The sequence below is a fragment of the Rhea americana genome, unplaced genomic scaffold (assembly GCF_003343005.1).
Source record: "Rhea americana isolate MKP2758 unplaced genomic scaffold, rheAme1 scaffold_294, whole genome shotgun sequence".
Taxonomy (NCBI): Eukaryota; Metazoa; Chordata; class Aves; order Rheiformes; family Rheidae; genus Rhea; species Rhea americana.
The window spans coordinates 537,340-564,912 of record NW_028186417.1 but is presented as its reverse complement, the minus strand read 5'-3'; the positions used below and the strand labels follow the sequence as shown (position 1 = coordinate 564,912).

Here is a 27,573-nt window from a genome sequence, read left to right as displayed (position 1 = left end):
GCTTTTGAATTATATTTTTGCTAAATATATTACAACAGCTGTGGCTTAGAGAATATTGGGAAGCTTCCATGACATTAGAGACTTGCTCACTATAAATAGAATTATGTCAGAAGAGCCAGGTGTGACACAGTCACTTGGGGGTCCCATCCCAGCACAGTTCCACTTCATAGGATTGTGGGAGTAGGCTGAAGCTGAGTAGGCAGAGCCTCAGGTCTTCACCCTGGATATGGAAGATAATTCTAATTCTGCAGGAGAATATTAACTCTGTATAACTTTAGATACCTAATTTAGGCGCCTAAATAAGAAAGAGTCTAGGCTGTCAGTCCTTTAATGGGAGACGGTCTATGTTAAAGCACAAGCTAGAGCATCAAAGTTATGCCTAGGTTAGGTAGTGTGAACATCCTTCTATATTTTTATCATAGGCTTAGGAAAAAAAAAMCAGCTCTTAGGATAAACTCCATAATTATGCTGTTAGTGCCTTTGGAAACTCAATATACAGAATATCTGATCCCATTTTTCTGCTATCCATTTATTGCTTCTGTCTTCTGTATTACATAGCTATGATATTTAACATTCTTGCAGTTAGACATGAAAACACTGCAGAAATAGAGATTTTGAAAATGTGCAGCAAATGGATACAGCTTTTCTTTAAATTTGTCTCATATAAAAGTGTGACCTTATTGCAGCTTTCTTGTCAAGCACATACACATACAGAACAGTGCCTTCTGCTCATCAGCATTTATTATTCCAACAGCATTTTCATCACTCACAGGTAATTAACCTGAAAGAGAAAAACTGGTATTTTTTCTCCCATCCCCTTTAAAACTGGGTGACTGCAGAAGTCAAATACATCTCAGCTCAGCTCTTAAGTTTAAGGAAGAAAGCATAAATGAATTTAGAGCTGAAGAAACATAAACTCACTAAACCATGTTTCTGTGCCTAAGGCCTCTTTATAATTTGTAAGCATTTCAGTCTTGCACCAAAATTTAATGATGCAGCCTCTCAGTATGATAACATCAGGACAATACAGTTACAGGAGGGTGCTGGAGACAAGCAGTACATTACTTTTCTCTTTATCTTAGTCTTTTCAGAGAAACCAGTATATGTTAAGTGTGTCCCCATGCCCTCTAAAAAATTGCTAAGAGTGTAGATAAAGCACTGATGCAAARCAGATGACACTAAATTGCTGGGTAAAATAATAAAATACTCCTCTCTCTGTTGAACTCTTCCATTGCTTCTCTGTGGTTGAAAGTTTTAACTAACAGGAAATAAAGTAAATACAGATGTGCACTGACAGGAAAAAGCAGTAGAGTACCTGTGATCTTGTGATCATCCTTTTTTTTTTTTTTTTTTTTTGGCTTTTATACATGTTGCAGCAAAGATAGCTCAATACGAGGAGAACTGCAGTTTCCATAGTAGCAGATGGGCAACTGCAAGAAGTGGGTCACTGCTAGAATTGTTCCACTAATTCTAATGGCTGAGCAGCTGATGGCTAGTTGGTATATGAGAGTTACAAGTTCCAGCCTCCCCCAGCAAACACGCATTGCTGCAGAGAAAACAAACGAAAATGGCATTGAGGCATGCACCTTGTCTTGTGTATGCTTCATTGCCTGGTGTATGTATGGTCACCTACACACAGTTTGAATAAAGCTTTGCTTCTCCTTTCATTTGCAACAGTTCATCTCCAAAACAACTTTGCTCACTTTGATAGAATTATTTGTGCTGTACTCTAGCATTGGTGATTCCCCAAATGCCCCCGTCCCCCCTTTTTCCTTTTTCCTCAGCTCAATTTTGAGTAAGTTTTGTTTTCAAGAGGCCAGTGTTATATTTTTCTCTCAGTATTGTTCTAAACAAGAACAGCAGCACAGTCTATAAAGGGTTAAGAAGAAAAGTACCTACAGGATGTGGGTTTAAGATGGTGGGAAATGGTCTAGTCACCTACTCATTAAAAGTGGTATGCAGTGGAAGCAATGGAAGTCGCCAAGAACTTCTTAGGTGGCTTCAGGTTCAAATGCCAATGCTCCAAAGGCAGTTACTATGGTGTAGTCTGTGCACTGTGAATTAGTAGTCTGGCTTATTACTTACCCACCATGTGTGGGCCATAAGCATAAAAGCCTGACAGGAATATCTGTACTGTTAGTAAAAATTCCTTAAAATTCCACCTGTCCACTCATCCATACGGACGTGAGTCCTTGCTGGAAGAGGCGACCGCTTCTGATCCACAGACGTAAAAGAAGACTCTATTTGTGTCCTAACAGTTGGTTTCTTGGCATTTTCTGCCTAAAAAACCAGACTTATTACCGCTGGAGAGACTGCAAACAGACCAAGATACTGGACCCATCAGACAGCTGGTTATTATCTAGGTAGAGGTATCCTGGCATTTCTTGTCCTGCGGAGCAGGCTGCCTTTGAAAGCTCCATGACTGTATGTGGAGTGCTTTTTTTCACACACAACCTTCTGCAGCCCTGGTCAGATTCTCTTTCTACATCTTTCCTCCCAGTGGCYACTAACTCTGAGTGGACAATAGCCTTTCCAGAGGCAGCTTTTAGTTTGATCCTGTAATCTCTAACAACGGCTCATTTAACAATTTTAACACCTTTTGATGTGTCCTAGTCATCCTACTGCATAACTGGTGGAACTGAAGAGACTTTCACTGGCAGGTGTCACTGAATCTGCACCATATATAAATTTGGCTGAGACCGCTTTCTGATACTTTGTAAAGAGCTTTTTTTCTGAGGCATTTTGGCAAGAAGTGGAGTCAATGAGTGGGAACCATTTGTTTGGTTGCGCCAGTCAGTAGGGAGCTGGTTTTGGGTGAGTGGGAACACCAGACAGGAATTGTTCGCAACATTACTGACATCATTGTCTTTCTGCTTTCTTCACAGTCAAGTGGAATAGCAGCACTTATTGCTGTTCTTGTGCTGTTGCTTTTGGTGGCGCTCGGTCTTCTGTGGTGGTTCTGGCCCCTCTGTTGCAAAGTGGTGAGTAAAGAATATTAAAAAAGAAAAAAGTCTGTGTATGCGACTTATGATCATAACTCATGCCATATTGGGAAATACAGATACAATGGGAAATAGGTTAAGTCTGAGAGTTATATGTGGCATAAGCCATATGTTGAGGCAGTTTTCTTTCATTAGTGATACACTGTAAACAGAAGAAGAGAACAGTTTACACACTGTGGAATGTGCTCTTAGCAGTACTTTTGGATTTCAGAGAGACTTGCACACACATGAACCAGCATCAGCAGGCTGATGTGCTGCTCCCTGTCTTTCTGCTGAGTGAGCAGATGTGTTACATTTCTGTGAAATCTTTGATAAAAGCCTTTTCTCTATTATTTGAAAGTTGCTGGCCATAATGGTACACAGATGTTATCCTGAAATCAAGGACCATTTTAAAAGTACTATCACTAAAATTGATATTTGTAGTCCATTATGGGCTCTCAAGTTGGAAATCCCTTATTCTCTTATTAATCCCTTGCAAAAAATTAAATTTTCATCTTGCACACATTACATCTCATTTCATCTGAATAATGAACACTCTATCCTTCTAGCAGCAAATAATGCTGCTTCACTAATCTCCCTCCATCTCTTTGCATGTTGGAGGTTTTAAACTGGTGAAGCTTATTACCCATTCAATTCAATGACATGCTGAGGACTTCAGAAGTGGAGACTGCTTCCAGGCTGTCACAGTATTCCTTGCAAACTTGTCTCAGGCTTRTGGAAAGCAGGGCAACAGAGCAACTGTCTTCTCTGCTGACCACACTGAAGCTCACATAATCAAAAGCTTTGGTGTGGTCCGTTATGCCCAGGCTAGCCTAGAACAAGAAGTCTTCATCCYGTTTGCTTCCTCATGGTCTATGGCTTCTGAGGGAGAACTACTAACTCTTCTCTTTTAATAAAGCCTCTCTTCTGGCTCACTGTCCGCAGTACAGTTCCATCAGAAATCAAGGAAAGTTGTTTGTTACTTGTTTTCCTTCAGCAATTGTTTATTTCATGAACCTTTTCATGGAAAAGGAAAAATGCAAAACAATCAGAAGAAAGCTGCTCATTTTCTTATTTTAAAATAATTGGCTCACTTTGATTCATAGGCAGACTTCATACTTCTTAGTTTCTGCATTTTCTACAGACAGAAAATGTCTACAGCTATACATTTTCCATAGCTCTGTCATCTGAGGCAGTATGGTAGGGAGATGGAGGATACAAAGGAAATAATATTTCAGCACACTTCTTTTTGGTATAAAAGCAAATGTTTTGTGTTGCAAGGATTAGTTATTTTAAAAATATGCAGGTGAAATATAATTTAAATCTTAAGTGAACAAGGTAAGTTTTATTTYGGTGTCTCCTTTGAGCTATTTGCAGACACCCAGAGGTTTCTTAAAAAAATCCAAGACTTTGAGTGAGTTATGTTTTACTATTTGTTCACACTTTGGTGAGAGTGAGCATATTATCCCCTCTCAAAAGCTGCTTTTCTGAAACAGACCATTCTAATTTTTAGCCTCTTACTTACTTTTAAGGCTTTCCTTTTTTATTGTAAAAACAAACACACTTACCTTTGAGTTGACTGATATCAGGAAACCTAATTTTCCTTTAGTTCTTAATCACTCTCAGAACAAGTTGCCTCATTAAAACTCTTGTTTTTTTGTCAATAGCTGAGTATCGCTGTCAGTCAGAACATATCCATGCATGTTTAATTTACACAAGCCCAGAATCAATCTTTTATGATTGGAAGTTCTATAGATTACATCATATTTAGTTGTCCATACAGTTTTAATCATTTGCCAAATGGGTGTTTTTTTTCAGAGTCAGGCTTACACATGTACAGCCTAGTGAAAAATTAAAATACTTGTCACATTAGACAGTGTTCAGAAGCCCATGCTGGTCAGTTCCCATGGTGTAGTAAATCTTGAGATACTGTGCATTTTCCTTTCATTATACTAAAAAGTGATTGCAGTATCTCAGTCCTTTGAGAGCAGAAATTCTGTTTACAGTGATGACTTTGTAATGACAACCAGTAAGACACTTTCTGTATTTTTATGTCAGAGTCACACAAGAGAAAAGTCAACAGTAGAGTTCTGTAGTGCTAATTTCCAGCCCTTATGCTGGCTGTGCCAGTATAATACATTAAAATATTAGTTGCAGCAGCCTATGCTTGCTCATAGTGAATGTAGCTCAGTTTACATTACAGGTATATATAAATGAATCATGCAGAGCTGTGAAGGAATGCCTAAGCTAACTCCTAATTAACTAAAATAGCTCTACTGTGGAATGGCCGAACAGTGACACCACCTTAGGTGCCAGAAGATGCACAGTGACTTCAGTGCAGGACTCTGTGTGGGCTAATTATTCTGGCTTCTTTTGTGTGGAGCTGACTTGTGTATTACCACAAATTGCTGCACTCAGCGGTGGGAAAATGGCCTTGGAATCTGATTCACCTTGTGCTTAGGTCTTTTCCTCCCTGATGTTTACTGTAAGGCATGGTGATTTATCCCAAAAATCTTTTCTGGGTACAGTATTTGGTAATGTCAGTAAATGTCTATTTTAAGGAAAGTCTTGAGCTGTGTATCAGTGAGCTGTTGTTAAAAAGCAGTCTGACTTCTATAGGAGCAATAAGACCAAAGCACCTTGAACGTTAGCACCCTGTTGTTTCTTCCCATCTCTCATGGACATCTCATTTCCTTTAAAATAAAAGATCATTTTAGGGCTCAGGGYTACACCAATACTGAGTTCCAAAAACACATACTTTTACACTGATGCTATTACCAAATACTGACTCTTCCTTTCTTTCTGTTTGGACGGTTCCTCAGATCATTATACTGTGCTCCCATTCTTTTTTCTTCTCTTCCACATCTGACGTGCTCAYATTACTTGTCATCACCACTTCTGGCTAAGAACCTTGGGCTTTGGTGCTGCTGCCCTTGACAAGAGGGGCAGCATACTAGGCTGGGCAGGACCACCTCCTCCCTTCCACTGAGCCTGCTTGCCTGGCAGAGGCAGGAGTGTTCAGTTTCATGGGACAAATAACAGGAGCGACAAAGAAAGCAGCAGCCCTCAAGCCTAAAAAATGTCACGTAGATTAGAATCAGATGAAAAAGAGGAGAAAGGTGTTACAGGCAGAATGCAATGAGTATCTAGAGCCACAAATATGTAATTCCTATTGTCTGCAAGCTGTCAGAGTTGTGCGCTTTGGGTGGTTTGGGTACTTATTTCATCCTTGCTAGGAATCAGTCTTGACAGTGTTCCTTGCTATGAAGTCCATGTACAGTTACAGGTTGGGGTGTTGGGGGGGAGGGGACTCCTTTTTCTTCCTTTTCTTCCTTTTTTTTTTTTTAAGCAGCTCACTGTTGACAGTTCTTTCACTCTTCCCTCAATATCAGAACATATGATCGCATCAAGCTGGCTTCAGGCTCTGGTGCTGACATTTCCTAATGCCCACATCACTCGAACATTTGAAAAGTGTTAATGAGCGGATCAAAGGGACTGTTGCCTGAAGCAAATAACTTTTTTTTTCTTTTTTTAAGAAATCGGCTCTCCTCCAAACTCAAGTCTTCATTCTTTGCAACTAAATAAATGAGAGGCAGCCTTTCTGGGTGGTGATGATAATAAACCAAAACAAAATTAGGGAGTAATCCATCTCTATATGTGGTTAATAAGACAATAGCATTATTCAGAGTCTTCAGTATTTAAATGATCTGAATAAAGTTCAGGAAAAGTTAGTTTTGCTGTATTATGATCTTCAGTATCTGCAGATTTATGGTACATTTGCATTGTTTCCTGCCAGAACTGCATAGGTTCCTTGATTTGTTTTTTTTTTTTCAGAAATGGCTTTCTGCTAATTTTACTTGAAATATCAGACAAGACTGAGAATACTCTTTGTGTGTGTGAGAGAGAGAGCGAGAGAGCGAGCGAGTGTGTGAGTGTGTGAGGAGCCTGTGGAAACATAAGGATGCAGGCATTTACATTCCACTTCTGTCAGCAGGGGTGAATATCTGCTACTCAAAGCAGATTATTTTCTCACACCACTGTCACATTTAAAACAAGTTTCATTTTCTGAAGCTATTAGAAATAGCAGCTAATTAATGTATCAGTTAGCTTCAAATCAAGTTTACCCTATAACTTCAGGGAGTTTAGCAGCTGGCATGGGATTGCATGCTTTGCTAAGGCAGTAAAACAAAAACTTCCACTGAGTTATGGCTTATGAAGCTCAGTGAGGTCAAGTGGTATTTTTCTTGATTCATTGGGGTAGAAATTTTGATTCGGTCAAAACTGATAGGCATTAGTCCCAAGCAAGCTTTAGCATGCATCATAAAGTTTATTATCCAAAGTCGTCTTTGCTCAGGATATAAGAATCATACAGCTATGTGGAGAAAGTGGAGTGATATCATTGGTAAATATGTATTTACACAAGCCTGCAACCAAGCTTGGCTTCTTCTCATACCATTTATAGTCTTGACAACAAAATATGTGTTTTAAGATAATGGAGACAGGCAGAGTGGAAAGAAGAATGAGAATTAAATACATACGGTAATGCAAACCTTAGACTAAAAGTAGCTTTTATTGCTTCYAGTCTTTTAACTGTTTTTCGTGAGAATTAAAGATTTTGCTCAGCACCCAAATAGAATCTCTCAGAATCTATTCCATGATCTCTCTCTCTTTTTGTTTCTGTAAAATTAAGGCAGTAATTCTGGCCTGGCTTTCAGGAATGCTTGACTAATTAAATAGTTGATTTCTATTAAGTATTCTGAAAATTCTTGATGGGTGACAAGAAAAGATACTCAGAAATATTTAAAGAAAAATAATTTTAACATGTTTTTGCAAGGTCCTGGCACAAAAGAAGTGTCTAGTTAAAATCCATAACTGATTTTCTAATCCACTGACAGTACTCCGAGCTTAATAAACAATTTAACATCTTAAAACTTGTAGTGCTGTTAAAAAATATTTCCCAAGGTGCCATAAGTTATTTGTCATATTTGATGTAATTCCTGTATCCAGGGCTAAAAGTACATAGCAGTATATATATTATATTAGCAGTAACTATTTTTGGTGCTACTGTGACTTGAAATGTCAGGAAGGAAAACTCTTTGAGTATTGGTCAGAAAAAGATGATTCTTTTATGTATAATGCTTGGCATCTGTGCAATGACGTATTATTTATAGGCAGTGGAAGAGTAAATGGAAGTATTGTAATTAATAGAGAATGAATAAAATATATTTCAATTAAGATATTTACTCTTATAGTAGGAAATTTAAGTATCTGTCAAGGGGGACAGTTTTAGTTGGGTTCGTAGGCATAGCTGAACTAGACTGTTTTATATTCATGGGGTATTTTTTCCATCATTTTTACATAATACGCACAAAAAATGACACAATAAAACTGAAGTGCTTCTTTTTTAGCTTTACTAATGTGTTTGTCTTGTGGAACAATGCCTTCAGTTTTTATCATCATCCTTTAAGAGGGTCATTGCCTTCCTCTTCCTATCTCTTTACTGTTGTTTCTTGTCATTATCCAGGGAACTCCCTAGGAGTCACAATACATATGTGAGGAAGAGAACAGGAAGAAATTGGAGGGAGAAATTTAAATGACCTAAATGTGCTTTATATAGTCTGTAGCTTATTAAATGTTAAGCTAACCTAAATCAAAATTACAAGCACTTCCTGCAGCACAAATGCAGGACCTCAGTTATCCAACAGAGAACTTACTTATTTCTTTTTTTTTAAATCACATAAAGACGTAATTGCAGTTGGTAGCCAAGCAGTCTTACAGCCGGGAATAAGGTTTAAGTTCATTACTCTACCAGAAATTGTCCTTCTCCAGTAACAGTTCAAGAAGCCTTGTGAACATAACTCCCTGATGCAGGCATTCTGCACTGAACAGTCAAGGAGCTACATATTTAAATTATTATCTGAAACCTGAGATCTCTGAAAATGATCTGGATGTYTAGAGGTGAAGCCTGAGCTATCAGTAGGCATTTCACACTTGTCTCTGGGCCAGAAATTCTCCAGCAKCATGGCACAAGGAAGCAGGCATCTTGGCCCAAGATTACACAAGACCTCACTTAGACCTTGGGTTGCTTTTCCTTCCAGGCTTGCTAATTAACTCCATAGGATTTCATCACTGGCAATTACTTAGAATGACTGAATCTTATCCGGTCAGGAAGCAAAGGGGCAGACACGTCTGCCCAGAGAGTGTCTGTCAGTCAATTGATTTTATTTTCTATTAGAAGGGTGGTGTTAATTTCCAGAAAGCCTTGATAATCAAAACCCCAGGGACTTGGCAACAGTGGCTGCCAGTTTGCAAACAGATGTGGAGGACTCAGAAACAGTTCACTTAAAATTTTCTGTCAGCTTTTTGATGCTGTCTTTGCAGTTACTTATGTTTTTGTATATTTGGCTTTTTTAGGTCATCAAAGATCCTCCTCCGCCTCCACCAGCTCCAAAAGAGGTACAGTATAGTGGTGCTCCATGGACCACATTCATTACATGATACCATTGCCCTTTGCTTCCCTGTGTTCTGCAAATCTGCCTTAAGCTGAGACTTTTGGGTGGTCGAAGTCCAAATCTCTGTCCTGTCTCAGTCATCTCAGTGCAGCATGAGTCAAGTAACTTATGCAGAGAAATATTTCAGGGCTTTATACCAAAACAGTTTAACATTAAGTTTCCCAATCTGCAGTGAAAGCAGAGAGATGGGGTACTTCTTGTATGATAGTCTAAAGATTCATAGAAAGACCTGATACAACATTTTCCCGCAGCTTTGATATTCCAGACACTGAAGAATCTTTACAGGGGAATTCTTCTACCTTTTATGGGCAATAATATACAGGAGGATGTTCTGGTGTCTTCAGTATTTTTTCCTCTTGGTCTTGATTCAGCCAACCGCTTCAATGCATTCAAGCTTATTCTGAAAGTTAAGTTCATGATAAGGTACTTTACTGAGCAGAGGCAGCCAAGAGCAAGTTTGACAAAGATTGGCTTAGGAAACAGTGATTGGCTGTGTAACCTTTATCTGTCGATCTGCTGAGCACCGTCTGCTGAATCCAAATGACTAGGGCTGATAATCTGGCTCTTTGAAGGCAATATATTTTCTGTAGAGAAAGCTTTTGAAAATCCTCTTCCTTCTGTGAGCTTTGCTTGTTTTCATTAGTGGAAAGGAAAAGGACAAGACAAATGAATTATGATTGGTAGAATATATAGTTGGAATCCTTATTTGGACTTTCACAGTGGCTGCCACCAATGTTTTCCCATATCCAAAAATGTAGAAGGATTTTCAAACATGACTAGATTTTGTCTGGAAACCGGTAAACACTTGGGGAACCTAAAAATCTGGTCCTTTGCACCTAATATGGGAAAACTTTGCGAACTCTTAATGAAACCATGTATAAGATAGACACTTAGTGGGAAAAAAAAAAAGTATCTCTTTTTAAAGTGAACACATCTGAATTTATGGACAGGAAGAAGAAGAAGATCCCTTGCCTACCAAGAAATGGCCCACAGTGGATGCTTCGTACTACGGTGGACGAGGAGTTGGAGGAATTAAAAGAATGGAGGTTTGTACTCTGTGGACATGCCAATTCACTACAGCACAAGATTTCTGAGGCTGCAGATGGTAGAAACAAAGACTTTTAAAGTGTACTGGAAATACAATGGTATAATGTTTGCCTCTTTCCCAGTGACATAAGCCTTGTAAAATTTTTACCATATCGAATARTTCTGACCTTGGTTATGAAAGAACAGCTTTCAGTAGCTCCATTTGACTGGAACTTTAAATAGATGCATGAAGGCATGCTCTTTCCATCAAGCTAATGAGAAAGAGAGAGTGAGAGCCTTTTCTGAATGTTTTGGAAGAAATTACAGTGAAACATAAGTCCTCCAACTGTGGGCCAGCCAAATGCGCTGACAATGGTGAYGCTAAGGAGAGGCTTGATCCCAAAGGAACTCACAGCGACAACAGTGCCTGTCTTTGAAGAGACATGATAGCATCATGTTAATTAAAACAGAATGAAAAATGTGCATCCTTATGGGCATGTCCTTATGTCAGATTTTATAGTCAAGTCAGCCTTTATGGAATTTGCAAAGCAGTTTTCTACGTGTTTTAACTTTAATCTAGGAAACTGTCTCTAAAATACCCGTCCAAGCCTTATTGACATATCTTGATCAAGCTTTAAGTAAATATATGGGCCTAAGAACCAGCTCTTTTCAAATGTGGAAGAAGAATGCATATGCAAGTTTAAGGCTGTCCTGTTTATATGTGTTTCCTTCAGCAGTTCAGAATTGCTAATTTAGAAAAGCCTCAGCCTTCTTTTAAAAAAAAAATTAAAACATTTTATGCAGAGCTTTTCAGTTGCAAACTAAAAAAATGCTTTCCAACATAAAGAATTATAAAGCTGGATGCTTAACAGGAGCCATCATGAGCCTCCAGAAGGGATTCCAAGGTTTAAAAAAATACATTTTGGAAATGGGATCCTGCCTAGTGGAAAAGAAAACTAGACAGACTAGATAGATACCCAGTGAACACAAATATTATCAGTACCCATGAAAAAAATGCATGTTTATCACATAGTGAAAATACAATATTTTCTCTTCAAAGAAGATAGGACATGAAATATTTAGGTTAGAAAATATTTTTATCCGTAGTTGGAATTTGTACAGGCTGAAGATGTAAACCATTTGAAATTGTTTACAACACAAACATGGTGCTTTAAGAGCTGTACTCTTGAAAGGCACCTCGTTCTGTTGAGCTGGGTCTCTCTCGTTCTCTGGGACCTGAGAGTATTCAGCAATTTTTAGAGTTGGGCTCCTCTTCCTAACTCCCTAAATATGCAGCTTCACCTCTGTCCGGTAGTAATAGTGTGGCTGAGCAAACTGCTGGCTTAATTGTCYGTTTCCAGCTCTTCTGGATTAAGCAATATTAGACCTTATATCTTTCATGGGTTTAAGAGAATATGTTGCTCTTTTTGTGAATCAGGGCAGAGTAAGTATGGAAAAGACAGAGAAAACARGAACTTTTTTACACAGTTATGAAGGTTAGCAGGTCAGAGAGAGTTATTCCTTACTTGACCATAAATATGTAGCAATTTCTGTGCTGTGGCCAAAGAACAACTTACTTGTTTAGTCCTTTATGTTTGTTTGCTGTTTTCAATCCATGTGGTCATTCACTCATTCGGCTACTTTTTATTGCTACTCTGTGCTCTGTCATTCTTCTGGCAGCTTGATTCTTTTGGCAGTTTCCTTAGAAGAAAAGTGAGAATGAGCCAGTAAACTTATTCTTATCATTCTTGTCCTACTTCAGTTTGAATGCTGTATTCTTTCTTGGGCAACTTCATTCACTCCTGTCTTCTCCACTAGTTTCACCCCTACTCCCCACCCCTCACCTCCATGACAATCCAGAATAATGTAGCTGGTGTTCCTCCGTCTTCCTCAATCTGTCTTTTGGCGTTGCTTTAAAGGTTTATGATGCTGTGACTAGACCCCACCCATTACAGGCTATTAAGTTTTAATATCAAAGTTGTATTGTCAGACTCCACAAATTCCAGATTCTTCTAGGTGAAGCCATTTTATTCTGAAAGAGAAGGTCATTTTTTCTGTTACCATCTATCTCTAAGTGATTTTAACAGTGTTTAAAATACATTTTAACAGCCTCATAAAAAACACTGTAAAGGTACCATTGATCACAGTGAAAGATACAGATGCATTTTAATGACTCAGCAGGGTCTACTTGGACATGAAAGCCCTTTCTAATATTGCAGAAAGAAGATTCCCCAAGGAGAAAAAGAAATCACTAAGCAAGCTGAACAGTATGATTCAAAATAACAGGTTCAAATCAATCCCCTTCCTAAGAAATGATGGTCTATATTTTACCAAGATGAGGTGYAGTATTACAGACTTTGTACTGTGGTACTTTGGTGTTCTCATTCCCTGCACTGAGGTTGCAGTGGTAAAACACACTTGGTTATGGTGATGACATGATTTTCCTCCAAGGAGTTTTATTTGTCTGAAAGGGGCCTGACAGTGACTTGCCTATATGTTTTCCTCATCCACCCTACCAACACATTCTGCATGTGGAGCTGAYGAGGTTGAAGAAAGCAGGCTGCTTCCTCCTGCCCTCCCATGGCATAGTTATCCCAGCACATTATGAAGTGTTCCTAGCAGGACTGGGAGCAGTCTTCTCCCTCCAGGCAGCAGAGGTGGGACCAGGAGTGTCTTTTTCCTGGGCAGCAAAATGACTTTGTGCCCCTTGCAGTGAGAGAGTTGTTGCATCTGACTGTATTTCTGTCTTACTTTTCTGTTGCTTGAACTGGCAGTCAGTAAGACAGAACTGGCATAAAGCTACCAATTTGTGATCAAGCAGTGTGCAGTGGTGCTCTTAATGCTTTCCCCAAGGTGGAGGATCAGTCTTCTCTGATTTTTCTGATTTTGATCTTCCCTTTTTATGCCTGGCATTTCTAGTGTGGAGGTCCCTGAAAAAAAAATAGTATGTTGGGGGCATCCTGCAGTAATGGTTGGCTAGCACCATGAGAGCAGTAAATAATTTTTCAATAACAATTTCATGACTCATCAGCATGACACATTTACCCAAGATGTAATGTCAGAATTTAATTTCCTGGCTTTAGGTGTATCAGGTCTTCCTTACAGGCTAGATTTTAGCAGATGGCATGATTTAGAAAGTCTTGCACTGAAAATAATCCGGGTTAGTTATACTAAGAACTTTCAAGCTTCAGCTATAGCTCTTAGATGCTCTTTGTGGATAAGTAAGTAACAGTCTTGTCCAGGTTTGTTCGTTTGTAGAATACAGCAAACATACTTGTTCAAATTGCTGCACAATGTTTCAAGTCCCCAAAAGAAGTAAGATTACTGTGGTAAGACAAACAGTCCATCTTGGATGGAAGTTTTTTCTGTATTTTCTCCTTACAGCACAGTCAGTAAAACTTTTTATGGAAGTAAAAATATGTGCTTGTCTCACCAACAGCAATAATCCAGGTTTCCTTTGCCTTTGACTATTTGTATGTATTTTACATCATTTGTGGCAGTGATAAAATATACATTGTTACCCGTTAGACATTTACATATTATGCAGTTTAGACTACTTTATCTGCCTTCTCTCCAGTATGTATCTTCTTGCAGAAATACTTCAAAACCTCAGAACAGCTTCAAGGAGTTTTTGTTAAATATTGCTGAAGTATTGCTACCTAAATTGGGAATCTCAAAAAACATGCCGTGTTTAGAAATCTCGGTTGGCTAAAGCCTAAACTTTCATTAGTGCCAGATTAAGGTATTTTAGGGTAAATCAGAACTAGCAATGATATGTTTTACATCACTAATAATGGAAGACACTCGGGATTTTCTGTCGCTTATACATCCTGTGTGATTCACATTAGAATTTTTCAGTATTTCTCTTGACTTTTTGCTGCTGAGAGACAGCCATTCMTATTTACAAGTGTGTCTAAGAATGCTCATAGTAAAACAGGAAGAGTGAACATTTTCTTCAGTACTTCCCTCTTGTTTATTCAGAATTTCTTCCGAATTTGAAACTTTTTCAGATACTTCTCCCATTTACCACAATTTCCTTGTCCTTTGCATACAGTGTATTTATGTCTGTGCTCTGGCTTGTCTTAGGTTCGCTGGGGTGATAAAGGATCTACCGAAGAAGGGGCTAGATTAGAAAAAGCAAAAAATGCTGTGGTGAAGCTCCCAGAAGAAACAGAAGAACCTTTTCACCCTAAACCACCTAAACCAAAGCCTACCTCACCAGTCATTCAGGAGAAGTGGTACACACCAATTAAGGTAATCTAGCCTTAGGTACAATAACTTTGTACAAAAGGGAGAATTTTGTCTGCCTTACCGGTCTTATGCGTGATGAACTGTAGCTTATTTCTCAAGTATTCCCATTCAGGTAGTTCTCGAAGTAAATTCCAACTCAGCACAAAAAAATGGAGCACCTTGTGSCCCTAAGTGCTCTGCTTTGGCATTATGTATCACATTCTGTTATCCTTCTACAGAAAGAGACATGTCTTACAGTAATAGAATCAAAATATATTTATATGCTTGTGGTCTATCTCAATATATATCTAATTAAGCATAAAGCTCTCTGTACAGAGTTTGTAGCAATTTACTAAGTTTTCAACCTATGTCTACATAACCAATCAAGAAAGGAAAAAAAATAATATAAAGCAGCAGAATGCAAAGTTCTCATTGAGATAAGTGAAACCTGACAAATAGTATAAAATAAAGGCATTTGCCTATGAAGAAGGTATGAGACACTTGCAAACCCATAACAAGCAAAACCTATAACAAGCAGAACATAACAAGCTTGTCTCAAAAACTGAAGACAGGGGCATAAACATCTTTCTTTAAATATATATAGGCAGTGAATAGACAGGTTTAACTAAGAGTATGGATAAGGCCATTCTGTCTTCACTAATCCTTCCTTACATGTTCTTTCTTAACACCAAAGTGTCCTGAATCACTGATCCGTGCTGAGTGGGATGCTTCTGACCAGCATCAGAGCTGCTGTGCGTGTTCTGCACAGGCAGTTTGAGCACTCACAATAAATCTGATGCATTCAGTACAAGTTGGACTTACTGTACAGTACGTATCAGCTATATGCCATGTGCCTAGCAGGCCCAAGGCTTCCTGCAGACGGTGAATTTGCTTCATACAGGCTGTAAAAACGCTCAAATTTATGTGGGAGAAATCCTAGATGGACATGTGGCAATTCATTCTAGAGTATTGGCAACAAACATGTTACTTTAAGATCACTCAGAAATAAACATGGGGCAGGTTACAGCCACTCAGTTCTCAGTGGAGGTAAAGAAAAGTACCTTGTGTTCACTGATGGAAAAGACTGCATAAGCCTGCTATGTGGTAAGGTGATACAGTCTAATTTTATGCTTTCCTTACCTGGCTCTAAGGAACTGGTGTTTGATTATACCAGTAATTTCTCCATGGATCTCCTTAAATAGTAAGTTAGCATGTGATGGACTTTTTCAAATTGATTGATTTTATAATACTGAAAGTCCTGTTGCTCTGTTGCCACAGGGTCGACTTGATGCACTGTGGGCACTGTTACGACGACAGTATGACAGAGTCTCTTTGATGCGACCACAGCAAGGAGATGAGGTTTGTGTGTTGTGAGTGTACTAGCTAGGGTGGGCAAAAAGGGGCTTGTTACTGCAAGGGTTTAGCAGCAGATGAGYGCTGGTAATTCCATGAACTTAACTAATGAAAGCCATGCAGTCAAAAGAATGGTACAAGAAGAAAAACAATGCTTGGGGGAAAAAGCGCACTGAAAGACGGTACCACACCAGAAAAGAAATGCTGCAGAAACACTGATCTCCTGAAATTATAATGCAGAATTTTGTAAGTAAGTATTCTGTGTGTTTGCAGTTGGAAGACAAAAACATAGTGCAGATTTCATACAGTCTAACCTCTCTGTAACAAATTTGCTAATCTTTCTTAAATCCAGCTGTTTATAAGGCTAGAGTTTGGCAACGAGCACACTAAAAATACCTTCAGTTTAAGTGACCATCGATAACTTCCATGCTCAATATTCTCAGAGCCCTTGAAAAAGAAAACATTAAAGAAGCACAGAAAAGATAAAAAACCCTGCATGATAAATRCAGCATTCACAGGAAGAAGTGAGGGAACTTGTTCTCCAGTCTTTTCTTTCATAGGGTAATGACCCATGAAAAAGTGGCTTCCACTACAAAGACTGCTATGGTTGGGAAGTAGCAGGAGAAGTTATTATTTGGATCTTTTACAGTAATTCTAGATCATTTATTTCTGGTTACTGCAGCTTAAGAAAGCATTACTTTAAATCACTGCATTTACTTTGGAAACTGAAGTATCATTAAAGTACTTCAAATCTACCAGAACAGTTCAGCTTCCTGTTCATGACACATCGAAGAAACTTAGGAGCAAACTGTTTCCTCTAACTGAGACCAACTTTTTCTCAGTAAACTGGCCCCAGATAGGCATGACAGATCAGATGCTCAGACACTGCAAGGCAGCAGAACTCTGCTGAAGTCAGGCTATGCCAGCTTACATTCACTGTGGATCTAGCCCAGCAGTTAAGCATCAGCTGTTTCTGGGAGATGTGTGATGCTTATATGAAGAATCAGAATTGTTCTTCCCAGTTGTAGTTCAGTGGGGATGTTCTCCTTAGATCCTCTTTCCTCTTGCCACTGGGGCCCTGCAGCCTCTCTCCCTGCACAGCATCAGTAAGTGCATTTCATATTGTTATGATGTTCGTTCTTTGTCCCCCTTCGGTATCCAACTCGAAGTGTCCCTTTTCTCTCCTCCTAGTCCCTCCCTGTATAATATACAGAAGCTTGACACTGGACTGTGAATTCTCTACCTGCTCAGCATCTGCTCTGGACTGCAGAGCAATGAAAGTGAGGAATGTGATAGCAAAGAAAGCTCAAAGAAATTGGATTAATGCTACTGAAACAGTGTTCCAGAACACTATTTTTGCAATATGCACTATAAAAATGATGCATGAGAATTAGAGCAGCTAAGGGGAAGGAGTTACCTTTGAGAGAATGAGAGGTAACTAGTACTTGGGTTATTTTCTTGGTGAGTAGGATGAAGTTTAGTACTGTTCTAAAGGAAGAAAGGGTAAGATTTATTTAGGAGAAAAAAGAGCAAGTGTTGGAAGGAACAGAATGACAAAGTGCAGTGCTAGAAATAGGGAGCATACTCTGTGTATGGCTGTGAAATACTGACATTCTAGTAGTGTTTGCAAGTTATGTACTCTTGGCCATGGATGAAACATGTTACACATAGCAGAATTAGTAATTCTACAATGCAAAAGAGACAGTACATCACAGTTTAATAAGTAAATTGAGTGCATAATAGTAACATTGATTAAATGGTAACTGAATGGGCTACGAATTTTTAGTCGAGCTCTGTTCTGAGGGTTTGTGACCATTAAGCCAGGTAGTTTCTATAAAAATTGCAGCTATGGAAGGCTTCTTTGAACCTCTGAGAAGTCAGACATCTGTTCTGTCTGGGCTTTACAGGAAGACATTGACCAACATCTTGGTTTATAAAAGACAGAGGACAGAACTATCTCAGTAATCCTCATAGAAAAGAGAAGTAGAATTTGTGCTGATGAATAAGCGTGTGACCTATAGCTCTATAAGAATGCAGTTTCTGTCTGGCTAAGAGTGTTTTATATCTTGGAAAAAGATCTTCTTGCTTATTCGTAACTTGCTAGGTACAGATCCCTTGCTGTACGCCTTGTGGGTTTAAGTCAGTAAATAAATCAGCAAACACGTGTGTGCACCGTGAGACATGCATGCACGCACGTACACTGGAAGCGCTGTCACGGTAAACACTAGTCACTTTTTTTTTTCTTTATTGCTTAGGAACTTGGTAGTTCCCATTTACAGAATTCACCACTGAATTCAAGCCCTTGATCAAGTAATTGAAATGTAGGCATGAAGTATCAAAGCAGAGAAAGCTTTTTCTTCCTCCTCTCTCCCACCTTTTCTATGTTGCCAGATAATGCTGAGGGTGGCCCTGCTGCACGCAGTTGAGTTGCGAAGCTTTGATTGTGGACGGAACTCCTCTGAGGCATGAATTTTTCAGCTAGCAATCCGTGAGGTTAGGGAAGCTTGTACAGGTGTGAGCTAGCAGGTTGTCGCCGACATCTGTTTAGAGCAGAGGCACAGGTCCTCAGCAGCCTGCAGCGAGGCTGCTGGATTGTCAGCAGATGTAGTTAAGAGTGGCAGAACAGTTTTGGTCTCACATTTGCCGCCTGGGGGCTGAAACACTAAAGGTAGAGTGGGGGTGGACACAGCTGTGCTCCCAAACATGCCTCAGGCACAAATAAAGAGATCTAATATAGTTTGACTCTGTTGTGGTGGGGAGATGGGGACACAGAGCCACTTCAGAGACAACTTWACGCTGCAACATCTGCCGCCAAGTTTCCAGGGAGTGACAGGGGACAGCAGGTACAGATCGAAGTCCCCACATAAACAGCCTCCATTAAGCCATGAACTCTTTTGAAGGGCTCCCATCAAACATAGTGGAGTCCGCATGAGTAGATTGTTTTGTTTTCAAAGCAATGTTTTGTTTTCTGCACTAACAAGATAATTTGTAAATGATGCATCACTATGCATTCATACTCTAATTTATAATTTCTTCCTTTTTTATTAAAGAGGTAAAGAAGAATGAAGCATAGCATTTTTCGGGTTGTTTGATAAACCAGTTAACTGTCCAAGCGTGTCTTGGTTTTATCTGAGGTTATGGCAACCTTCAGACCACAGTGTTGTGGTTCAGCTAGAAAGCAGTGCTGAATGCACGTGCTGTTCCTGTGGCATTGCAGAGGAGAGTTTGCCCTTGTTTCTGTATTGAAACTCCTGTTCCATGGATTTTGTGACTGTGTGAGAAAGCAACTTGGCACTGGTTTGCTGTGTGTGTTCAAGTCCTGTACTTTTATCTAAATTCTTCCCTTTCTCTCTTTCTTTCTTTTCTTTTTTTTTCTTTTCTTTTCTTTTTTTTTTTNTTTTTTTTTTTTTTTTTTTTTTTTTTTTTTTATTCACAGATTAGCACCTGAAGTTAATCTTTAGAGTTTTTCATGTTCTTTATATGACCTTGCTACTTTGCACAGTTTGATACTGGGTGAGATTCTGATTCTGTGTACATTTATGCATACAAATATCTCTTAAATCCACAATCCTAGCCCTCAGTTTAAGGTTTTGAACAATCAGGATGCATATAGATATATATGCCCAGGAAAAAGAAGAAATGTACAGGTAATTCTAGAAGACTTTCCATAGTAGAACTGTAGAATACCTTCATTTTTTGTATTATAATACAGCCTAAAATTAAAATATCTTTGCATTTTTAAATTTTAAACCCACCAGCATTTACACCCTTAAAAAAATTTATAATAAAGTCTGCAGAATTAACACAGGTATGTATTTTTATGTAATGTTCTTCTGTGAGCATCTCCATGTTATGCAAAGGAATTGTATTCAGTCTTGTAACTCTGCTAGCATCACACAATTTACAGTTCAAAACACCTTCAGGGTATTTTCTTCTCTTAGATGAGGCACACATTGTTCCCTTTGTGTTTGTTCCGTAATTCCTACATTAGTTACAGGCAGAAACTACTAAATCATTTGCTCAGACTGTCGACTGTAGAGTGGAATAGTAAGTGTTAGAAGTCTGTGGCTGTAAGTGCACCCAACCTTACACTGCCAAGAGAAAGTTCAGTATTTTGGAAAAAAAAGACTAATTACAGTGCCTAGCAGTACCATAATTTTCAATTCCAAAAAATGCTTTAATAGGGTTCTATAGACAGTTCATCATCTTACATTCCACTGGAGCTGCCAGTCTGTCAGCACTCCTATTGCTAGCCTAGTTTTTTATAACTCAGTTATGAATGTTTGCTTGCTAAAGAGTAATAGAAAACAGGAATGAGACTGGTGATAGYAGGATTTGTCGGTTTATTGTTGTAAGCTCTAAAAATCATAAACAGTTTGGCCATTTTCCAAGGAGGACCTCTTCCTCAAGGAGGTCAAGAAAATGAAGGTGAYTTGATTTCTTTTTTAATCATTGAAACAACTGCAAATTGTTGAAATGATGTGCAGAAATTAAAAGTAACAGAGAAAGATGACTGCAGCTACTTACAATTAGGGCAGTTGTTGGTTTAAAATATGTTTTTAAATCAAACTKCTCTCAGCAGTAATTTGTATTACAACATAAGACTCAGTTCACTGGAGACTTGCTCCATGTTCAATGATAATATAGTATAGCATAATTTAGTGCAACATGAAAGTGATTATGCTGAAGAAAATATTGACTGAGAATTTTAAAAGAGTACTTAAGTATTTATTTATGTAGCAAAGTTTATATTTATCTCAGATCTGCTGAATTGCTGCAATATTAAGAAGATGAAAAACTAGTTTTGGAGTGCATGAGATTAAAAGGCAACTAAAGAGCATCTCTTTATCTTAAATGATTTCTACCAAAATATTCCATTCTGCCCTTACTTTTAAGTAGGAATTTGTCTGTACATACATGACAGCATAACTTGAGCCTAAGTTTTTTATAAACTTCCAAAATAGACCCAGATTACCATAAAAATGTCTTGTGCTTCATTTCACCATTAAAGAAAGAAGAAGAAAACCTTTTTTTTTAAGAGTATCCATTTCAAACTGCTCTATTCAGACTGAATTCAGATGGAATTCAGAGGTTGGTCTCCAGCATAAAAGAATGCATCCTGGTGAACACAGAAGTAAATTTCAGGAAAAAAAGAGGCTTCTTCTCTTGGCCTGCACACAAGGAAAAGTCATGTTTTGTACGTCAGTTCCTAACCCTGTTTGCTTTTGGAGAGGACACCTGCCGCTTTTGTTCGAATGGCAAGTAATAGCTAAGAGATAAGCATGATTATTAATTATTATTTATCAGYGTTTCCTTCTGCTGAAGACCCAGAAGAACATTTTGTAATTAATACATGCAGATAGCAGAAATTCCTCCAAAAGGATGCTTGACATAAATGGGTATCATAGCTTCACTTTGTTAAATTGGATTGTAGGGTCCCCTTCAGCAGGGTCCAGTAAGTTTACCTCTCAGACGCACTACCCTAGTCAGAGTGGTTTAAGTTAAGTAGTATGTTAGTCTCTGGATTTCCTACCTCTCAGTCAATGAAAGCTGCAGTACGTACTTTTATTGAAAGTGCAACATGTGCACAGATACAAGTTCTGATGGTGTGGGATTTTTCCAATATATATATAGGCAATCATTTCTTTCATTCTCAGCCTTTGTGCAGATGTACACTATTGTTCTTTTTAAAATGAGCCTTCAGAAGTCATTAGCAAGAGGATGAACACCGGTATGAATGAAATAGTATTCAAAAAATTCTACATGTCAGTCTTGAGGTCATGACATTTTTACCAGTTTGTCTGCTAGTCCCATASAGTAAAATGGACAAAGCAGGTCTAACAGATCTTGCACAGTTCTTTGGAGTCAGTATCATGTTGGTGAGTGCGCTGCTTCACAGAGGCTGTCACTGTTTCTGTTAGACAACAGTTCATTACATGGTCAGGACATAATGGAGGTGCCATCATCCTGGAGCATGGCATGTACCTTTGTGTATCTATTCTGTGCTTCAGAAGAGCTCTTTAAAAACCTGAGCTGTCACCAGGCTGGGCAGCCAGAGGAATTCTTGCTGTCTTTATTAGTTTACAAACACCTATCTGTTAGCTGAGTGTTTTAGGCATCTTAAAATACACCAAACATACCATACAGGGCATCATGGTTATTTGAGCTGTGCTGGCTACACAGGGATAATGCCTATTAAGAAAAAAAATAGTCAATCTTTTCTGGGTGGAGTGTGAATTTGTTACAGCTGTCAAATATAGTCTCTGCAACCCTGAAGAGCATTACAGTTATTTTTTTCTTCACCCATGGTATATGAAGAAGCAAACATTTCATTTTGCAGTTCAGTTTTTGTCAGTAACGGTTCATGTCATTGAGCATGATTCAAAAGAGAAAAACACATTTGTTTTCTTAATTCCTCAAAGCATCTTTTTATGGAACGGTTTGCAGCAAAAGCAATTGTATTTAATCACTACCTGGCTTCCAAGCTTTGAAGAGAAGGCAGTATATATCTAACCAAGCTCAGTCATAAAATGCAACTCCCAACTTGGGTATAGTCTTTATGTACAGTGGAATCTGACGTAGTTTATGTTAATGTTGAATATCTCATTAGTCCAGTTTACAGAAAGACKGACTACCTTCAAGGAAAAGCAAGAAAGCTGACAGGTTAATTCAGTTGCTGCTCTCAAGAAGAGATGTGACAGCTTTAACTGTCTTCTGTGTCCAGATTTATGAACTAGTCCTCTGCTCTTAACCAGATTAGTTCCTTTTTCATTAACTGCTGAAAGTAGGGCAGCTGTCCGAGCGGCTGGTTGTAAATTCGATAATGTCTGCTGTGCTAATCTGTAGGCTTTTCAGATAGAGAAGGCAGCAGATAACAGGATTAAAGTTTCACGACCCAGGGTTTTCACAGCCCGAGATGCGAGTGTAGAGGGATAGAGAGTGACTTCTGTCATTAATCTTAATTGATTGCCAAGAGGTTTTAATCTGGGTTATTAATTAGGAAGGTCCTTAACACACTGTCTACTTATCAACATCAGATGCTCTTTTGGGACTTTTGGGACATATGTCCTATCTTATATTTACATTCACACAATTTACACACACATATATATAACTGTATGAACTGCACATATATATATGTATACACACACACACACACACATAGTGTGTATGCATGCCAATAGTGGTAGATATATATATATGCACAGAAGCATCATAGTTCCTTGGCAAAATTTGATGAAAATCAAATATAYATAGGCTACACTTCTCACCTGTATATTTCCATATATGTCGATAGGTATGTGCATCTGTATTTATTAAATATGCTGTTTATCTAGATTATCTTTTAAATGGAAATCTTTGATTTGCAGGTTCCTATCACATTCATGTTTAATAAAAGAGCAGCACATGTTGTTATGTGCCTGTGGCCATCAGACACATACAAATCTGAAGAAGAAACATTTTCATTTTTATCTTTCACAATTTTTTTGAATAAATGTTCAGGCCTTCATTTTTTTCCTTTTTTTTTTTTTTATTTTTAAACAAATTACTGTAGGACAGCCAGAATGGATAGACGTATAACTATACACAGTTACAACTATGTAACTATGTAGTAAATCCCAGTAACTCTGCTTTGATGTTTGCTGAAGTACTGTATGCAGGAGGAAATATTAAATTATGGACTGAGCATATAAACTAGGCAAGAAGAGAAGGTRCTGTGACAGACTCCTGGCATTTGAATTTTGTGTAGATTCAGGCTACACTCTAAATTTCTACAGGTCTTTAATTTATTTACGGATGATTATTTACAATATTAATCAGATTTACAGAAATGGAGCCAAGAGCTGAGGAAGCCTCTTGTTCTAAGGTCTCTGTCATTGAAAGTGGAAACCTTGTTTCTTGCAGAGCTTGCCAGGCCATGYTGTGTCCAGCTTTCATAGAATCATAGAATCAGTAAGGTTGGAAGGGACCTCTGGAGATCWTCTAGTCCAACCTCCCTGCTCAGAAAGGTCACCTACAGCATGTTAGACAGGGTTGCATCCAGGCAGACCTTGAAGATCTCCAGAGAAGGAGACTCCACAACGTCTCTGGGCAACCTGTCCGAGCGCTCCGTCACTCTCACAGGGAAGAAATTCCCCCTCACATTCTGGCGGAACTGCCTGTGGTTCAGTTTCTGCCCATTGCCTCTTGTCCTGTCACATGGCACTTCTGAAAAGAGTTTGTCCTGGTTCCCCTGACACCCTCCCTTCAGGTACTTGTACACATTGATAAGATCCCCCCTCAGTCTTCTCTTCCCCAGGCTGAACAGGCCCAGTTCTCGCAGCTGTTCCTCAGAGGGCAGATACTGTAAGATATCAACTATTTAGTTAGAAAAGTCTACTCTTAAACTATTCACAACAAACAAGAACAGTCTGAGATGTTTTGGTTTAGAGAGAAAGGTATAACTGCTAGGAAGGGGAGAAATTCAGCTTAGTATCAAGGAGGACTCACTGACAAATGACTGCCACGAGGACTGAAGCAGATTTGCCTGGGAAAGAGAGGGAAATCCATTGCTTGACTCACCTAAAGCTAGGCCGTACAAAGCAGCTGTTGTGCTGCAGGGACCRCTGTTAGTGGAGATACACACCAAACAATCTGAAACATCTTTCATAATTTCTTTCTTGGTATTGTGTTGCCTCTTTAAAATGTTATCCACAGCTTTTGCTCATTTTCTGCAATAAATTGCATTTTCTCTTCCATAAATAGATATGTGTTAACTATTGCACTACCACACAGAGGCATCCCATAAAAACAAATACCAAATGCCAAAGACTCCTATGAAGCACAGGTAAGAGAGAGGAATTAAAACCATTTGAAACCACATTGTAGGTAATGCACACAGTGGATGAAAAGTGGATGAAAAGCTCCGTAGTTGCTCACTCAGAATCAGCAAAGAATTCATTTTGGGTTTGTGTCCCGGCCCATTTGAGTTTGCTTTTGGACAGCATTTAAATGATAAGACGTTACTTGGAGCAGAAATGATGTATTAGTCACTTCAGCTTCTATGCTCCAAAAGTTTATTAGCAATGATAYAGTTTATCTGAGATAAGATTCTCCATTGCTGTAGAAATAAAAGATCCTAAAATTCTTCAGTAGAGCTCTGGCTTGTTTACACAGATTTACASCATGATTTAATTGCCATTAGGAGGAGGTCTGTACAAATAATTTATGTGAATAAATACGCCTGGTATTCAGAAAAGGAGAGGTTACCTACCACTTTCAAGGTATTAGTGTTGCCTCCAAGTAGCTTTGACAGCCCAGAGCTCAAGATGGGTTAATCACAAAAGATGAATGCATTATGGGCTTGTTATTTATTGTAGCTAACTGAGCTCAGAGCATGGTCAAGTACCCCTATCCAAATACTGTTAGCGCACCAATACAAAAGAGTCTCTAAAGCCTGAAAACAGTTGCTCATGTCAATAATTTTATGCATGCAGATCATTCATTAGCTTGAATACAATATTATCAAAAAAAAGTGGGGTGAGGGAGCTGTTCTATTATCTTGACATTCATTGCATAGTTCTTCTAGAATCAAGGAAGAAACGAGGATAAAAAGTTGAGGAAGGACTACAGCACACATGCTACCGAATATGACAATTAGGGATAGATAGTGGGGAGGAAAAGAAGAAAAACAGTTGAAAAATTATATTTATTACTCTAATATTTTTACTACACTTTCATAATTCAAAATCATTTTTATTATTTTTAGAATTAATTCTTGCATGTCTGTAGTCTATAAGGAACTGCAGATACATTAAGAATTAACAAAAAGTTAAACACCTGAGTTATTAGCATTTTAAAATAACTGAGTTTTCATAATGAGTCACATTTTCTGAACAACTCAGCTTTAATGTCTTTATGGGGTGCTTTAAGGTAACATATGCCTCTGATCTTCATCTATTTGCATATTTTGTATAAAGCAGAAAATTCTACCTAGCAAAGGAAGTGATTGTGCAGTATGTTGCCAGATCCCGGTATATTTTTAAGTTCAAGCTGACATCCATTCATTAATTAGAATGTCTCAATACATTTGAGTTTTGTGCCCCAGCAGTRTGACATAATGGTATGCTCTCATCCTTAACATTAAATTTTAATATTGAATATGCTTCTTTTTGATAGCTTGTGTCACAGCTTTCATGTAATTTAAACACAGTCTTAAAAAAATTAATTCAATTACAAGTAATGGAGTTGTTAATGCTGCTTCATGTCACTAAATATATATGGATACATACGATTCTGTTCCTTTCAAGTTACTCTGAAATGAATTTTGCAACTTCTGATAACTGTGGTGGACAAATGCTAAATGAAAATCAATCACTTCAATTTAAATCGGCTTAGCTCACGATCTTTCTTAAACAGCCTCTGTCRGACAGCTAACCAGATGATAAGTAACAGTTTCACTGACCTATAGCCTTTGAATGTTTAACATAACCCTCTAAGGACAATTACTATTGCATTGCTTGCTCTCTAGGGCTCAAGATTTCTCACTCACGTATACGGATTACTTTGTTTTTGATGTACATGTCTATCCACAGTTTTCTCCCACAATGTTGGTTTATTTTTGTTACTTACTCTGTAATCCATATCCTGCAATTTAAATCAGTTTGATCAACTTAAAGAGCCTTAGATTTTCTTGGAATTTGTTATCACATTTTTTTCCAATGGAAACAACAGAACTCCTTTAACGGTTTGAAATATATATATTTTTTTGCTGGATGCAAAATATTACTGTCTGATTGAAAAGGGTAAATGCAGGTGGAAAGTGCAGGGCAGCAGTAGAAGATKTTATATCATTCTGTGTCAAAGTAGATGGAGGATATTTTATGTTGTATTATAGTACAACATAAAACATGCTAAAAGTTGGAATGGTTGTAAAATGATGGACAGAAATCTTTAGGGACCTGTAGAAAATGATCCCAAAAGAAAGTTAGTTGATGACTCACAGTTGAAAATTTTTGTAGGAGTGTTAAGGGAGTTTGATACYCACTGAGATTCTGGGGGAATTTGGTACGTTTCTTCAGTGTGTCACTTTAAGTATGAAATCTAAATGGCTGACACTAATCTCTACTGCATCTTCTATGTGTAGTTGAAATAAAGGACAGTTAAATTGTCATCTGCATAAAAGTAAAACACAAGTCAACTCAGATAGGTATTAGTGCAGAGTCAGCTCTGGAACATTGTCATTCCATACTTCTGTAAGTCCAAGGCTTGCAATTCTTGTTAAGTGCCTGGTTCAATAAACATTAAAAGCTTCCTGACTCCATCTCTGTTGCTCCCCAAAGAGCCTGCACTGGTGATTAGATTTAGAGTATTTAAGTGATTCTCTCACTTCTGATTCAGAGCCTCTATTCCTACTCTACTAAAATGAAGTGAATACAGATTKCACTAGGTTGAGTCCATATCCTCTCATGTTGCCTGAAAAGACCAAATGA

At 38.3% G+C, this 27,573-nt stretch overlaps 1 protein-coding gene and 1 long non-coding RNA gene across 6 annotated transcripts in view; one reads left to right on the top strand and one right to left on the bottom strand.

Annotated features, from left to right (window-relative positions):
* Positions 1 to 27,573, bottom strand: part of LOC146593455 (uncharacterized) — a 331,583-nt gene that overhangs the window by 4,627 nt on the left and 299,383 nt on the right. For 2 of the 3 annotated variants that reach the window (XR_014896374.1, XR_014896375.1), the window contains exon 4: positions 12,097 to 12,220. This is a non-coding gene — a long non-coding RNA (uncharacterized LOC146593455). Of the gene's footprint in view, positions 1 to 513; positions 3,145 to 12,096; positions 12,221 to 27,573 lie in introns of those variants that run through there. The other variant, XR_014896373.1, reaches the window with a different exon arrangement.
* The window catches only part of ANTXR2 (ANTXR cell adhesion molecule 2), a 121,936-nt gene that overhangs the window by 56,007 nt on the left and 38,356 nt on the right, over positions 1 to 27,573 (top strand). Inside the window, exons 12-17 of one of the 3 annotated variants that reach the window (XM_085309238.1) lie at positions 2,886 to 2,981; positions 9,396 to 9,437; positions 10,444 to 10,539; positions 14,606 to 14,773; positions 16,028 to 16,108; positions 17,294 to 19,177. In XM_085309238.1, coding sequence (XP_085165364.1) covers positions 2,886 to 2,981; positions 9,396 to 9,437; positions 10,444 to 10,539; positions 14,606 to 14,773; positions 16,028 to 16,108; positions 17,294 to 17,308 — 498 coding nt within the window. In that variant the 3' untranslated portion in view covers positions 17,309 to 19,177. Of the gene's footprint in view, positions 1 to 2,885; positions 2,982 to 9,395; positions 9,438 to 10,443; positions 10,540 to 14,605; positions 14,774 to 16,027; positions 16,109 to 16,225; positions 16,349 to 17,293; positions 19,178 to 27,573 lie in introns of those variants that run through there. The other 2 variants (XM_085309236.1, XM_085309237.1) reach the window with 2 other exon arrangements.